General features: G+C 38.2%; 1 protein-coding gene across 6 annotated transcripts in view; it reads left to right on the top strand.

The window, feature by feature from the left end:
- The window catches only part of MAST2 (microtubule associated serine/threonine kinase 2), a 205,324-nt gene that overhangs the window by 12,785 nt on the left and 178,466 nt on the right, over positions 1–14,073 (top strand). For all 6 annotated transcript variants that reach the window (XM_075424578.1, XM_075424580.1, XM_075424579.1 and 3 more), the window contains exons 2-3: positions 10,091–10,238; positions 12,970–13,112. In XM_075424578.1, the coding sequence (XP_075280693.1) occupies positions 10,091–10,238; positions 12,970–13,112 (291 nt within the window). The remainder of the gene's footprint in view (positions 1–10,090; positions 10,239–12,969; positions 13,113–14,073) is intronic.

Here is a 14,073-nt window from a genome sequence, read left to right as displayed (position 1 = left end):
GTAATGATCTTCCTCAGTGGTGATAACACCAGATTAAACTGTATCTTGGTCTTTCTTCATCGTGTATATGATCAAATAGTGTTCTGACTCTTAGCAGACTGTTGTGCTGTGTTAGATTTTTAGCTTACTACTAAGCTCTGTCTAACTATGGGTGGTTCCACTACTACTGCTACTATTGAGGTCATAGCTGTGATGTGTATAAAAGCATCCTGGGCAAAAAAGTAGCACGGTTAAAGAGGATTCCTGTAGTATTTCCTGGTTTCATACTTTTCTTGCTGTGCAGCGTGTGCTATTCAAGTGAGCCTTATAAATTAGTATCAAGTCTTAAAATTGTATTGCACATCTGTAAGTAGTCATTGAATGTCTAATTAGAAAAGCCCGTTTAACTCACCTGAGTGGTTCCTGCCAAAGTTCAGTTCGTGAGTTACCTTTTTCTTTTCTTTGTAGGCAGCTTCTTTTGAAACAAGCTTTGGAACAGCAGTTGAGCATGGATTTCTCTCTTCTAGCCCCCTTAGCCTTGGGACAGTTTTGTAAGAGCTCTATCTCATACTGCACCAACTGAGGCTTGTTTGAGACTGTACTACAAACCTAATGACTCTTAAGATTTTTCTTTGGAAAGTGCCTTTTTCATAAGTTGATTGGAACTCTGCGCTATTAGTTAAAGAAGTTATTTTTACGCAGTATGCACATTTTAATATACTATATTATTGTTGTTCGCCTGCCAAACTTTGTATTTTCAGCTAGTATTTTAATTTTAAATATATTTTATTTGTGCCTTAGACATAGATAATTCTCTATTGTTTTGGGCTGAGAATCAAATATTAACACAGATAAGTTCTCAGTTTTTGAAATGTGACTCAGAGCTTCCTGTCTGTAATGTATAAAATTAGGTGAAACTGTCTTCCAGGTCCTACTGCTATGAAGCCATTGTTTGTTTGTGTAAATTGAATGAACCTTTAACCTATCACTAGGTCTTGGTCATTTCCCTACGAAAACAGAGTGGGAGTTTACATTCCCAATGAAAATGGCTTGATTGTAACTTTGTTTATAGGAATTAAAAAGAATTTACACAGGTATAAGTAAGCATTTCATGTTGTTTTGCTCTTTCCCTGTGAATGAGACAGTGAGATAATGTTTGTGATGTGAACAAAAATAAATGTAGTTGGAGATCTGAAGGCTCACTCATTGAAGGAAAAAAAAAAAGCATCAGTGTTGCAGGGGATCAAGGCACCCTGCAGAATGTTCTGATAGTTCTCCTCCTTTTTATAGCCAATATGAAATCATAGGTCTTTTTACATGCACAGCTTAAGATACAGCTGTGTTTTTGCTGCTTGTCTGGTTCCTTAAGCAGTTCTGATTATAGTCTCTCTTACAGCATAATTGTAATAAAATGTGTTAAATTCAGTGTTTTCTGTGTAATAAATATTAAATATATGAATAAATCTGTAAGAAACTGGCAAGTTTTGGCTTGTTGGTACTGTGGATTATGGCCTTTAGCAAATCTAAAAGCACATGACTATAAAATCTAATAGACAAGAATACAAAAGATAAATGAGTGTTTGATAATGCGTAGGATGCTAAAGAGAACTTGCAGTAATACTAGTCAATGAAGTTGGGGCACATCACATGCGTGGCATATCTTCTGAGTTTAACGGAAGAAAATCTTCAGAGAAGGTGTTACTGATGTAACACCAAATTTTATTACAAATCACATTTTTTTTGTCATAATTCTTTTAATCTTTAGGGCAGACAGGATTCTGATGTACAGATGATGAATTACAGAGTTCTTCATGTTGTTTGTTTTGTTTTTTTTTTTTTTTTAATCTGGCCAGGAGTTAATTTACCCTGTGCTATACAACCTTTTTATGCTTGAAATGCTCATACTAGAATACCAATGATAAAGGAATGATGCAGCCTTTAATGTGCAGTGTCTTTGTTCAGACTGGTTTTGTTTTCAGTGTAACTAGTGAGTGTGTAGTGGGGTTTTGAGTCTTGGTATATTGATAGTGGTTTCTTTGAGCTTCTGTAAAGTTTGATACAGACTTCAGTAGAGGCTCTTTTGCTCTCTCTTCCCTAGATGGAATTCTTTTGGCTTTAGGCATTTACTAGCTGAATTCAGGAATTGCACTACCTGTTTGTCTCTTAGTTGGGATATCCTGAAGTAGGATCAAATACTTGGCTTGTGGAAACCATTGTGGCGTTATTTGTATTTTCATACAAGGACCAAACATTTGAGCTGCTGTCATTTAATCACAATTACCTTGTCTTCTAGGTTGTGGTTCCATTAGGGATAAAACGATTCTGCCTATCAGTGGCCCTCAGAAAGGGGGTAATGATGTACATAGTTGAAAATATTTGTTTGCTTTTTAACAAGCTTTTTAATGCATTCCTGCAGCTGGGAACACTTGGCAACAAAGTTAACAACTAGAATTTCCCTGGTGAAACAACATTAAAGATTCTAATTCATTAGTTGTAATCAAACATGCTTTGGAGTTGTTTTCTTGAAGAGTTAACAAGAAAAAAAACCCTTACTATTGGAAGAACATAATTTTTTTCTTGGTTTGTACTTTTTATCTTTTTTTTTTTTACAGAAGGGTTTAAATTTGTTTTGTAACTTTTCTGTTATGTGTGTTCTAATTGTGGATGAGTGCACAGAGGAAGCTATAGGTGTTCAGATTGTTAAATGTGTGTGTCTTACACTGTGTAACTATTGAAAACGTCACTGTAGCAATAATGCTTAGCTTTCCAGTTGCTTTGAATACTCACTATTGACACTGAATTAATTTTATATATTTACCTTTGTGTGAATGTTGGGATTTATTGTAAAGGTCTTCAAATAAATCTGTTGAAGAGAAAGATGTTATAAAACTCTTCTCTATCTTTAAAATACTGACACTTTTATATAGTGTAATACATTCTATAAAGCTTTTCTCTCTTGTTGATGTAGTAAACCAATATATTATAGCCTCTAAGAGGCTATTTTGATTTGATGTAATTTTCCTTGATTCTGCTGTCTCTGACATTTTTCAGGATGCTGCTGGCAAGTATATGAGTTAAGCATAAACAGATACAGTTAAGAAGTCTTAGATGCAATTTCTTGCTCAGCCTACAATTTTGGTCACATTTGGTCTCACCTCAGCTTCCTGGTAAACTGCTGGCACTCTTCCCTCGATATGTCATGTCCAAGCTAGAAAGTTAAGGCAAATTTCAGTGTGAAATACCAAAGCGTAAATACTGTGGTTCCATGGTGCTAATTGCTACTTATATAGATAGATATTTGCTTTGCGATCTGTTCTCTAGGCCTTTAATTTTCTTTTTCAGTGTATTTTAAAGTATACTAGAGCAGACCTAATGACAGGATCATATTTATCTTTTGTTAAGGGTATGTAGACATGTTATATAAAGTGATGAGGAAAGGCTGAGAAGGAAAAGAATGCTTCTCGGATATGTGCACACAGTCCTGACACAACAGGCTTGTATCTTTTAAAGGACAAACAGTATTGTATTAACAAATAGAAAATGCAGTTTTCAAGGTTGATTATTTAGGGCTTGGAAAAGAATTCAGAAAGCGTCAAATTATCCTTGAGTTGCATTGCTCGTTGGTTATCTTCCTTACAAAACAGGGTAATATTAGTGTATTCTTTGCCACTTTATTGTATTTAAATTTTCATTCTTTTCTTCTTTACAACAGTTTACTAGAATTCGCTTCCAGATGGCCTCAGGTTGTTGTGCTCATTAGGCTTTAAAAAACAAAAATCTCATTTTTCTTGTTCATGGATTATCTGTTCATATAAAGCTTTTTTGTAGAACTTTTCCCCCCCTGCACCTCCACAGCTAATAGTTGAACATGTATTGACCTGCAGATGTCAATATTAGTCAAAGCTGAGTATTTGTGCTTGTTGTAGAGATCTCTAGGAAATACAGATTTTTGAGTTACTTATAACGCAGCTATGTGTAAGGAAGTGCTCTTTTTATATGATCTTATACATCTTAAATGTAGGCCATAACGACAGGTCTTAAGTTTTTTTTTTTCCTAGCGTTCATCTGTTGCTGATGTATCAGTCTCGCCAACTGTGTGGTGCTTCATCTGACAATTCAAGGAAGTACTTTGACATACACCCACACTTTCAATATTCACCTGCCATTTGTAGGCTGAGGATTGGTGCCGTGTTACTCTTTTGCAGCACCATTAAATGAACATTAAAAAAAAAAAAAAGCTGCTGAAAATCATTGCAGTAGTATATGTGCTTGTTCTTTTATTTCTTGCTTGAATTGCTTGGGAGAATTTCTCCGTGCAATAGATTGGAAATATGACTGAGAAGGTTCCTTGTAGCGGTATTCTGAAATTACCAGATGAGGATTTTGACGTGGGATGTTAGTGTAATCTTACACATCAGGAAGCACGTTTGGCTTCTTGTCTTTTGTCTGCAGCTATTGTTGCAATTTGTCTGATTCTGCGTCTTGCTGAGTGTAATAACCCCTATGTGAGATTTCAGGCAAGAGAAACAGACTTGTACGTATTTCTAGTGCCACAACTATTTGAATTGTTCTTCTGTGCAAGTGTGGTAAGTGACCGAGCTGAAAAATGCAGGGCCTCTTGCTATTCGTGAAAAGCTTTGGCCATTGTTCTTCATATCCTACTGTTTAAAGTTATGTGAGCAAATTTTTTGAAGGGGTCGATAGGAATAATCTTTGCCGAGCAAATCAAGATTGTTTGTGTGATGCTTTTATCTTCAGCCCTAGACTTTGCGGATTTCAGCTTGCTGTTTGAACCAGATTTTTACCTTGTGACAAAAGACACAAGGCCAAAGTGAATAAAGTTCTATCACCTTTGAAAAGAAATTGAAGGAGAGAGGCTCAAAGTCCTTTTCACGCTATGTGAGCAAAGCGTTTCTGTTACGTGCTTACTAATGCTTTCATTTCTGAAGCTGCAAGATTTTTTTCTTTACAAAAGTGCAAGTTGAGTCTTTAAAATTATGGCAGTCTGTGCTACACAATCTGTTCTTCAACCACTTGCTCTGGTAGTCTAATTTAGTAATTTGAACACACGTGAGCAAAATTTTGCTCTATCGCTGTGAAGAGTTTCTTTATCTATTGATTTGGAATGTTGTGTAAGATCTTTCTGTCCTTTGTATGTATTGCATGTTGCTTTGGGGCAAGAACAAGGAAAGATGTCTTCCTGTGGGGTTTTTTTCCTCCCTTGTTTAGGAATGGTAATATAAACCACTGCTATTTCCGTGTAGTTAGCCTATGAACTACAGTAATAAAGCTGGGTTTTGATGGATGAGTGAAATTTCAGTCTTATGAAAGACAACTCTATTGTTGTCAAATTAAAACTTTCCCTCTTCATTGTTTTGCTGACACAATATAGGCCTAGCTCTTAGAAAATGAAATTTTAAACTGGCCGTGTTGTACTTAGCATTTTTAAAAACATAATAGGCTGTCTCAGAACAGTGCACTGATATTTTTTTTTTAATATTTGAAAAAGCGAGTTTAACAGTATATAAACCTGCAGAATGTGATTAGGGTCCCTTTCTTCAAAATATTCAACAGCTATGCAGTCTTCTGAATGTTGCTAAGGTGTTTAATGTGCTTAACAGAAAAAGGGCTTATGAAGAATTTTCCATATGTAATACGTACTAAGCCTGTCTCTGTAGAAGCCAGCCTAGATTCTTTGTTGAGTGTGGGAAGCTGTTACCTTTCCACTTTTCCTTTCATATATTTATGGTACAAGTCCTGGTGGGGAGGAGTTGCTCAAGTTGGGATGGCCACTGGAGAAATGCGTATGGAAAGATAGTTTGAGAAGTAGCAGATACCTTTGGGCTGACCTGCAGGGTGTGTGCAGGCAGGATGCCCCAGCTGAGCGGATGTTGTGGTTGAAGTAGGTGTGCCCTTCAGGGCTGGTGCTCCATGTGCTCCTTCACTTGGGGTACTTCTGATTTAGGCATTGTCAGATCTAAAAAGCTTGTGTACTGTAACTCAAGAAAAAATACTAAGAATTTGTAATTATTTTTACTGATGAGACTTTGCATAGAGGGGAAAGGGTGGGAAAGTGGGCACATTCCTTAGTTGGTAGAAGTGTGTGAATGTCTATATATTGGGTGGAAAAAAATAGAGATGTAAAATACAGAAGTTGCTTGTAACACAATTTAGAGTACTTTTGTTTCTGACGTCAGCGCCTTTCCTTTGGTGCCCCAAATGAATGAATGTTCTTTTTTAGTTGCAGTTCACTGAGAAAGACGGGTGACACATGGTGGGGGTGAAGGAGGAGAGGTGAATGTGCACCTGAGGGGAAGAAAACCAAACCAAACAAAAATCCCCCAAAACCAAACCCACTGACAAACAACCCCAAAACCTTGAACAAACAAAGAAGTCCCAGATATAACTCTTTTCTTCATGTTAATATTGACATTTTAATTTTAACTGCTGATGGGTATTCTTATTAATACAATAATATCAGAATTGTTTTTGTACAGTATTGTTCTGCTGAAGTTTTTTGCAGGCAAAAGAATACCTTGTTTTTCTCCCTCAAAGAGAAAGTCTTATTTTCTTCCACATGCTGATTTTTCTTCCTTTTGTTGATCTGGATGTTAAATTAGTTGTTGACTTGGAGTAAAATTGCCAGACTTATTGTACATTGGTTAGTAGGTAAGGTGTCCTTAGCTTGAAAGGTACATCACACTAAACCACCTTCGAGATGTTTGTGAAAGGGAAGTAGCAGCAAAGAAGCAGCCAAGAAAATTCGTAGCCTGATCCCTGTTCTCTGGTGCTCTTTCCTGCGCTCCCTTCCCCAGATTCTCTTTTCTGGCATTTGTGCTGGGTGAGAGGAACAGAGCATAAAGGGGGTGCCCCAGAGCAGCCAGTTAAGCAACGGGTGTATTGTTTCTGCCTTGGGTGCAGATGTATTTGGGCAGGGATGGGCAGCAGTCAGGTGGGCAGGCTGCCATTTCATAGAATCATAGAACCATAGACTGGTTTGAGTTGGAAGGGACCTTAAAGATCATCTCGTTCCAACCCCCCTGCCATGGACAGGGACACCTTCCACCAGACCAGGTTGCTCAAAGCCCCGTCTAGCCTGGCCTTGAACACTGCCAGGGAGGGGGCAGCTTCTGCCTGCCCTCCTCCTCCCCCTGCCCCAGCTCAGCTCAATGTGGTGGAAGAGCAACTGTGGTTGCTGCATCAGCCTGACGACCAGGACTATGCTTCCCCTTCCTAAAGGAATCTAAACGCACTGGTGAAGGCAAGACAATCATGGCAATGGCCTGTGCAGGCTGAGGGTGGGAAGAAGCTGGCTTTTCTAGGGATCTGTGTTTGTAACCAGGCTGTACATGGACTGTGAGGATGACCAGTACCATCTTGTGCATAGGGCCTTTCAACAGGGTTACAACTAGTTTCAGGGAAGTAGCTGGATGTTGAACGATGGTGGGAACATTTGTTGCAATTGAAGCATACAGAGTGCGAGAGGGTAGGCTGGATGAGATTTTTAACTAATTTGCTTGTGACCTGGAGTGCCCATTGGTTTTTTTTTTGAGGTGTGATAATTTGACTGTCACAACTGGGAAACACATGACAGATTTTAGACGCTAGAGGCGTTCAGAAGAGGCCATATTAAAAGTGTGTGTGTGTATTTCTGTATGTATACACATGTAATCAATTTCTGCCATCTCAAATAGAAACAGCAAAGGCTTTCTGCCCTTGGCCTCTGCAGCTTTCAGAGGCATGCTGGGGGACTGCTAATGCCACAGTTTAAAATGACTTTGCTTACTCCTACTACAAAGTGTGATAGATGGTAGAATCCTTTAGGCTGGAAAAGGCCTTTAAGATCATAGAGTCCAATAGTTAACATGACACTGTCAAGTCCACCACTAAACCATGTCCTGAAGTGCCATATCTACAAACTTTTTGAACGCCTCCAGCGGTGGTGACTCCACCACTTCCCTGGGCAGCCTATTCCAGCTCTTGACAACCTTTTCAGTGAAGAAATTTTTCCTAATAACCAATCTACACCTCCCCGGGCGCAACTTGAGGCCGTTTACCCTTGTCATATTGCCTGTTACCTGAGAGAAGAGACAGACACCTGCCTCACTACAACCTCCTTTCAGGGAGTTGTAGAGAGCGATAAGGTCTCTCATGACCCTCCTCTTCTCCAGACTAAACCAGCCCAGTTCCCTCAGCCAGTCATCGTAAGACTTGTTCTCTAGACCCTTCACCAGGTTTGTTGTCTATTCAGTTCTCCAAATGGCAGAAAAACAGAAGTATAGGCTGCTGGAAATGAATGTCTTCAGTACCTTTGTGGAAAAGGTCAGAGGCAAATGAAAATGTGAGGTTCTTTGCTCCAAGATGTATATGAGGAACCTTAAGATTGAAGTAGTTTTCAGTTCAAGCAGTTTTCTCTACCTCAGGTCACTTGTTTTCATGCCTCTCCCCACTCTTGTGCCAACACAACTGTTTGCAGCTGTGTGATGAACTGGAGAAGTGAACTGACCCTACTTTAAGTTGCCCATGTCTCTCTCTTGATCTGATTTAGACAGTGTGGGGACTGAATGTCTAACTGTAACCAGAGGAAGAAATTGTATCAGAGCAGTGCCTCTCAACCTGTGAAAGGTGCACCACCAAAGCAGATGTGGAGGAAAGCATTCCTGTCCCTCAAACAACAAAGTTATTTACTATTATGAGGTGCCGAAAGATTTCATGATTAAAAGGAGATGGGGTCTACGAAAGGTCAAGAATGAGTGACTCGCATCTAAGTGAGATTATATTTCAAATCCAAATTCAGTTGTGGTTTGTGTTTGTTTGTTTTTTTTTTTTTCCCCCCACGTAAACCCACTGTATTCATGTCCTTCCTTCCTTCCTCCTGGCCCCTTGTCTCTTCCTTCCCCCCCCCCAGTCTTGAAGTTTTTAGAGTGTGTAGTTCTGGTCTGGATTTGACAGTTTGAGGCATAGCACTGTAGACGGAATAGATTTGAATTAATGACTTCAGAAATAGATTTTGACTGGAATCTACGAATTTTAATTAAAACCCTCTACTGGTAGACTAATTTTTGATTTAAACATGATTTAATACAATGTTAAACAATGTGGTGATGTATCATGTAGCGAAAGTGTTCCTTCCAGTTTATTTTGTGTCTCAGATTAGCTTTTGAGGATAAGCATGGCTTGAAGTATGGTATAGCTAATGAGAAATATTTGAAATAAAATAGAGGAATATGTTAAGACACGTGGGATATGTTGCACTACTGCAGAGAAGGGAAAACGTGACGAATTTCATCTGTATAGGGTGTAATGGAGAGTGTTGCATTATCTTCAAATCCATGTATGATAGCTATGCTCATAATTCTTCCTTGGATGTGAAATGGGAGCTTGACACCTCCAGAACAATTAAATGCATGAGGAAAGCACTGTGGTTGTGCTCGCCACTGTTCTGCCTACTGCTACTTTGATTGAAAGTTTTCTGTATGCTGTGAAAGGAATTTACATGTGTGGGAGTGTTTCTGACAAACACACGTCTAATTTTGTTTATAGTAATAACAAAGACATGACACAGAGTGATCTCTATCCTAATTATTATTTAGTGATACATACGGTCTTGTAGTAGAGCTGTAACTTATAATAGGAGTTTTGGGTTGCAATTAGACATTGCAACAATTTCTTTATAGGTGTATTACTCATAGACTGGATGGAATAAATATTCAAGAAATTTGGAGAAAATACTCTATGCTTTAGCAGGAAATAGCTGGGATAAAAGCTGAGCCTGATTTTTTCAGTAGCCTCTCTTCCTACATTCTGTAAGGGCAAATAACTGCTGTAGCAGAATTACCTTTTTCTGACTGTTATTAATGATATTCCTTACAGCAGTAGTGTTCAAGGACCATATTTGTCTGGGATCTTGAGATGTGCTTTCTGTGTAGAGATGTAGCACAAAAGAGGGGGATTTACAATTTTAAGTGGTTTTTTTGGGGGGGGGTTGTTTGTTGTGTTTTGTTTGGTTTTTTTTTTTTTAATGGTCTTGTTTTGCTTTGGAGATTGTATGTTTCAGAAAACAGATACTTAGCTGTCATTAATAAACTTCTGCTTGTTTTTCTTTGTACAGGAGATGGTAACAGAGTCTGCTCCATTACGTTGCAGGAAGCTCAGCAATCCTGACATCTTTTCATCTGCTGGGAAAACCAAGCTCCATCGTCAGCTAAGTCAAGATGACTGCAAGCTACGAAGAGGTAGTTTGGCAAGTTCTTTGTCAGGTATGCCATTTTGTGAGGACCATATGATAATTCATTAGTATTAAAGATACAGTATTGTTGGCGTAACAGTTGTAATAAAAGACACTGATAAGTCATTCCTTTAGAACTATAGGTCACCTCTTGTTGGGAGGGTGTACAAAATTTTCTGTAAGGGAAAGATGCAGAAAGAGATATTAGTAGAAAAGAGTGAAAAAAAGGCTGGATTTGGAGTGAAATTCTGTATATTGCCTAGAGTGAAAAGTTAGGAGCTAAGACTTGATGTGCAAAGTTAAAAGAATGGAGCGTTGGAACTTTATGCAATACAGTGATGCATTTTTACCTCTTTTAAGGTCAGCACTTACTGTAAGCTTGCCTACTTTGCCATGTTATTTCTTACTGGGAAGCTGACTTTTATATCAGGTTCGAGTTATTATTTAGTTGCTTTTTGGTTTAAAAAGCACTGTAGGCATTTGTGATTCGAAGTAAAAATCCTGCTTACTAACTGGATGTTTTTTCAGTTTGTGTAAAGTTTTGTATTTTTTTCTTGTGAGCACAGTCTTCAGCTGTGTCAGAGAATTTCATTTGTCAACTGTAGAACCATGGAGTGAGCACAATCTAGTAATTAGCCAAAAAATGGAGGACCAAGCTCAGTAGTCTTCTTTTTTCAAAGACTTTGTATGTGGCTAAGGGATGCTTTCATAGTTGTTTATAGCTGGTATCAAAGTCTGCGATGCTGGTGTTAAAACACAGAGCTGCATGATCAGTCTAGAATGAAATAGCTGATTTGCCTGAATACCACTGCTGTTCTGTAGGGTTAACTTGCAGCCCGTTTCCTCCCTAATTAGATTGACTGTTCGGCTATTTGCATGTCAGTGCAAGAACAAGAAGGGTTGAAAAGTCTCAGGTGGGAGGGAAAGAGGAAGAAGGTGAAACCACCCCTTTTGGCAGCAGCATGGGCTTGACTTACATCATTGTGAAAATACATCCAGTCCTGGTCACTCCATCCTTTATCAGGGGAAGATAAATATTTTAATGTTTGAGGTGTTGTCTTAATGTTTTATTGGTAATAAGTGGCTTGTTTCTGAAAAATGAAACATTCATAATGTTGCTAGAGGAAACCAGAAGCTTATTAACTCCACAGCTGTTTGCTGATTACAGTGGCCACAGATAGTACTGCAATTTGTTGGTGTGGGTTTTTTTCTTTATTTTTTTTTCCTTGAGTAGAAGTAAGCAAAGAAAAGTAAATAGGAGGAAGCAGAAAAACTGGAGTAGTTCTGTTTCTTTTTAAAAAATAATTTTAGTAGTAGTTTTAAATGTCTGCAGGCAAGAGGAATCATTGTATTTACACATAATCTTGAAAATGAGCAAACCATGAAAATCATGTCCACAGCTGTAAGCTGCTTGAGTGGAAGTGGGAAAAAGGTACTAATATGCTGTGTCTCTGCTGGCCAGAGCTGAGCCTTCTCATCTCTTGCATACTTTGAGTTGTTCTATTCAGGTGTACGTGGCCCATTGCTTGTAACTTCAACAGAAAATGAACATGAGCAACTTTAAAAAAAAAAAAAAAAAAAAAAAAAAAGGACCAAAGACGACACCACTCCCCCACCCCCTCGGCATCAAAGCTAATCACATTATGTGACAGTCTTCCAAATATTGTAGCCGCTCTTATGTAATGAATATACTATTTCACATTAATTCTAAGGTGAAGTTGAATTTGCAAAATAGCTTGCTGCCTCTGAGTAAAAAAATATTTTCCTGCAGTATATGTGATTAAAGATGTGGACTTCTTCCTGCTACTTATTGCAACAAATGTCTTCGTCCATGTGATTCCTGTTGTGGTATCTGAGCATGTAAGAATCTGTTGAATGCAACCATCTCGACCATGCTTGAAAGGGAGGGATGTGTGTAATTTAGTCTCACAGTCCTAATTTTAAGGAAATGAGGTATTGTTCACTCCCATTTTGCAGATGTTGAAACTGAAGTACAGAGGTTGACTGACCAAAGTGAGAGGAAGTCATCTGGAAGCTAATAATGGAACCCAGATTTACAGACTTTTTCACTTACGTGTTTTTAACCACAAGACTGTCTGTCTCCTCTTTATTTTTTTGTGAATGACATTGTACATAAAAGGAAACTGTCAAACTGGATGGAGTCAAAATATGACCTACTTTGATTCGTCCTCATTGTGGAAATTTACTGCTTGACATTTTTCAAAGAGGAGTGTTATATTGACTAGAAAAAAATGCATTGAGCAGATCCATGAAATCTGCTGCTGAATGTTCCAATGGTAGGGGAAAGTGTGGATGTCTAGATGGCTAAGTGTTTTAGAATAAGCAATACTTTACAATTATGAATGTATTTTCATAAGAATTTTAAAAATTATACCCAAGAGATTTTGCAACATTAACATTTCCTCTCTATAGGGCAATAAATTGTTGAATTGGCAGCAAATATTGTTTCCTTTTTAAGCTGTGTGAAATATAGAAAGGTATAAAGTGACAGAAGTCTACCTGGTTTTGGATTTACCCATTACCTCATAATGTAAACTAGATTTTTTGGAAATATTTAGCTATTAAACATAATGGTTTCACAGGTAGCGTGCTCTTACAAGTTCTGACCTACCAAAACCTATAAATTGCTTTTTTTATTAAATGCTTTTTCTCCACAGCCAATATTTGTTTTCAGCATTGTATTTTGAACTGGCAAACTTGTTTAAAAACAAGCTGATAGTATTTTGGTTTTGTTTTCAAAGGAAAACAGCTACTTCCCTTATCAAATAGTGTCCACAGTGGAGTGGGACAGACGATATGGCAGCCACCCGGAGATACGTCAAACCTGGTCCGCATGAGAAATCAGTCCCTAGGACAATCTGCTCCTTCACTTACTGCTGGTTTGGTGAGTGAGCCTGGGAATCCTCATGATGACTTTGTGCTGTAAATAAAAAGTGGTGTGATCCTGTGCTTTAGTTTTTACCTTGCTTTCCCTGCTGCTGCTGAGTGAATGCAGCATTTTGTTCCTGTGGGCTCTTTTTAGGGTAGAGAGTGAATTAGGAGGAGGGTATGTTCATCCTGCTTTTGACAAAAAGCAGGGAAAAAACGCATGCATGAAGAATAATTAATTTCTTTTGGGGAAGGTCCTTCTCAATGCTACTTAAGCTGCCTGATAGCTGAAAGAAAATATCACTGGAAGTCTAGGGAGATGTGAGCATGGGAACTTGGCCATTTAAAACAAGTTTCATTGGGAAACAGCTTTCTGAGTAGTTACCTCTGTCTGTTTCTGTAGAGAATAGCTGGGGGGAGAAGCTGAAAGGTATAACTGTCCAAGGAATTGAAGAGCTGGAACTGACATCTGCTCTTCTGTGTGGTCTCTATCAAAAGGTTTTGGTAAAGTGAACGTATTTTTGAAGAATATTGCATCTGTTAAATCAGCATTTTCTGAGAGAGTATTCTGTATGGAGGGAGGAACTCAAATGGCTATAGTCAAGACTGAATCGCAAACCAAAAGGAACATATGTTCGTTATTACCTCTAAATACCTAAAATCACTGAAGCACAAGGAGAAGAGAAATACAAGAGTAGGAAAAGACAGTTATTTGTGAGTAGTCATATATGCAACAGAAATTGTTGCTAAATAGTAGACTAAAATCAAAGCTAGAAGCTTTTTTTGCCGAACTTCCGTAGAGTTGCCTGTATAACAAGTTTTACTCGAATGAGGAAATTTTGGTGTGCACTACTTTGTAGAGCTGCAAGTAACTGGGTGACTTTATATTCCATTGTAAGACGGTTTAGAAGCAACAACCCTGTAAATAAAAGGATGTACATTGGATATAGTCCTTAGAATTTTTTTTGGGGTCCTAG

Source organism: Opisthocomus hoazin, chromosome 6 (genome assembly GCF_030867145.1).
Source record: "Opisthocomus hoazin isolate bOpiHoa1 chromosome 6, bOpiHoa1.hap1, whole genome shotgun sequence".
Taxonomy (NCBI): domain Eukaryota; kingdom Metazoa; phylum Chordata; class Aves; order Opisthocomiformes; family Opisthocomidae; genus Opisthocomus; species Opisthocomus hoazin.
Note: the sequence above shows the minus strand (reverse complement) of the source record. Positions and strands in the feature narration are given on the sequence as shown.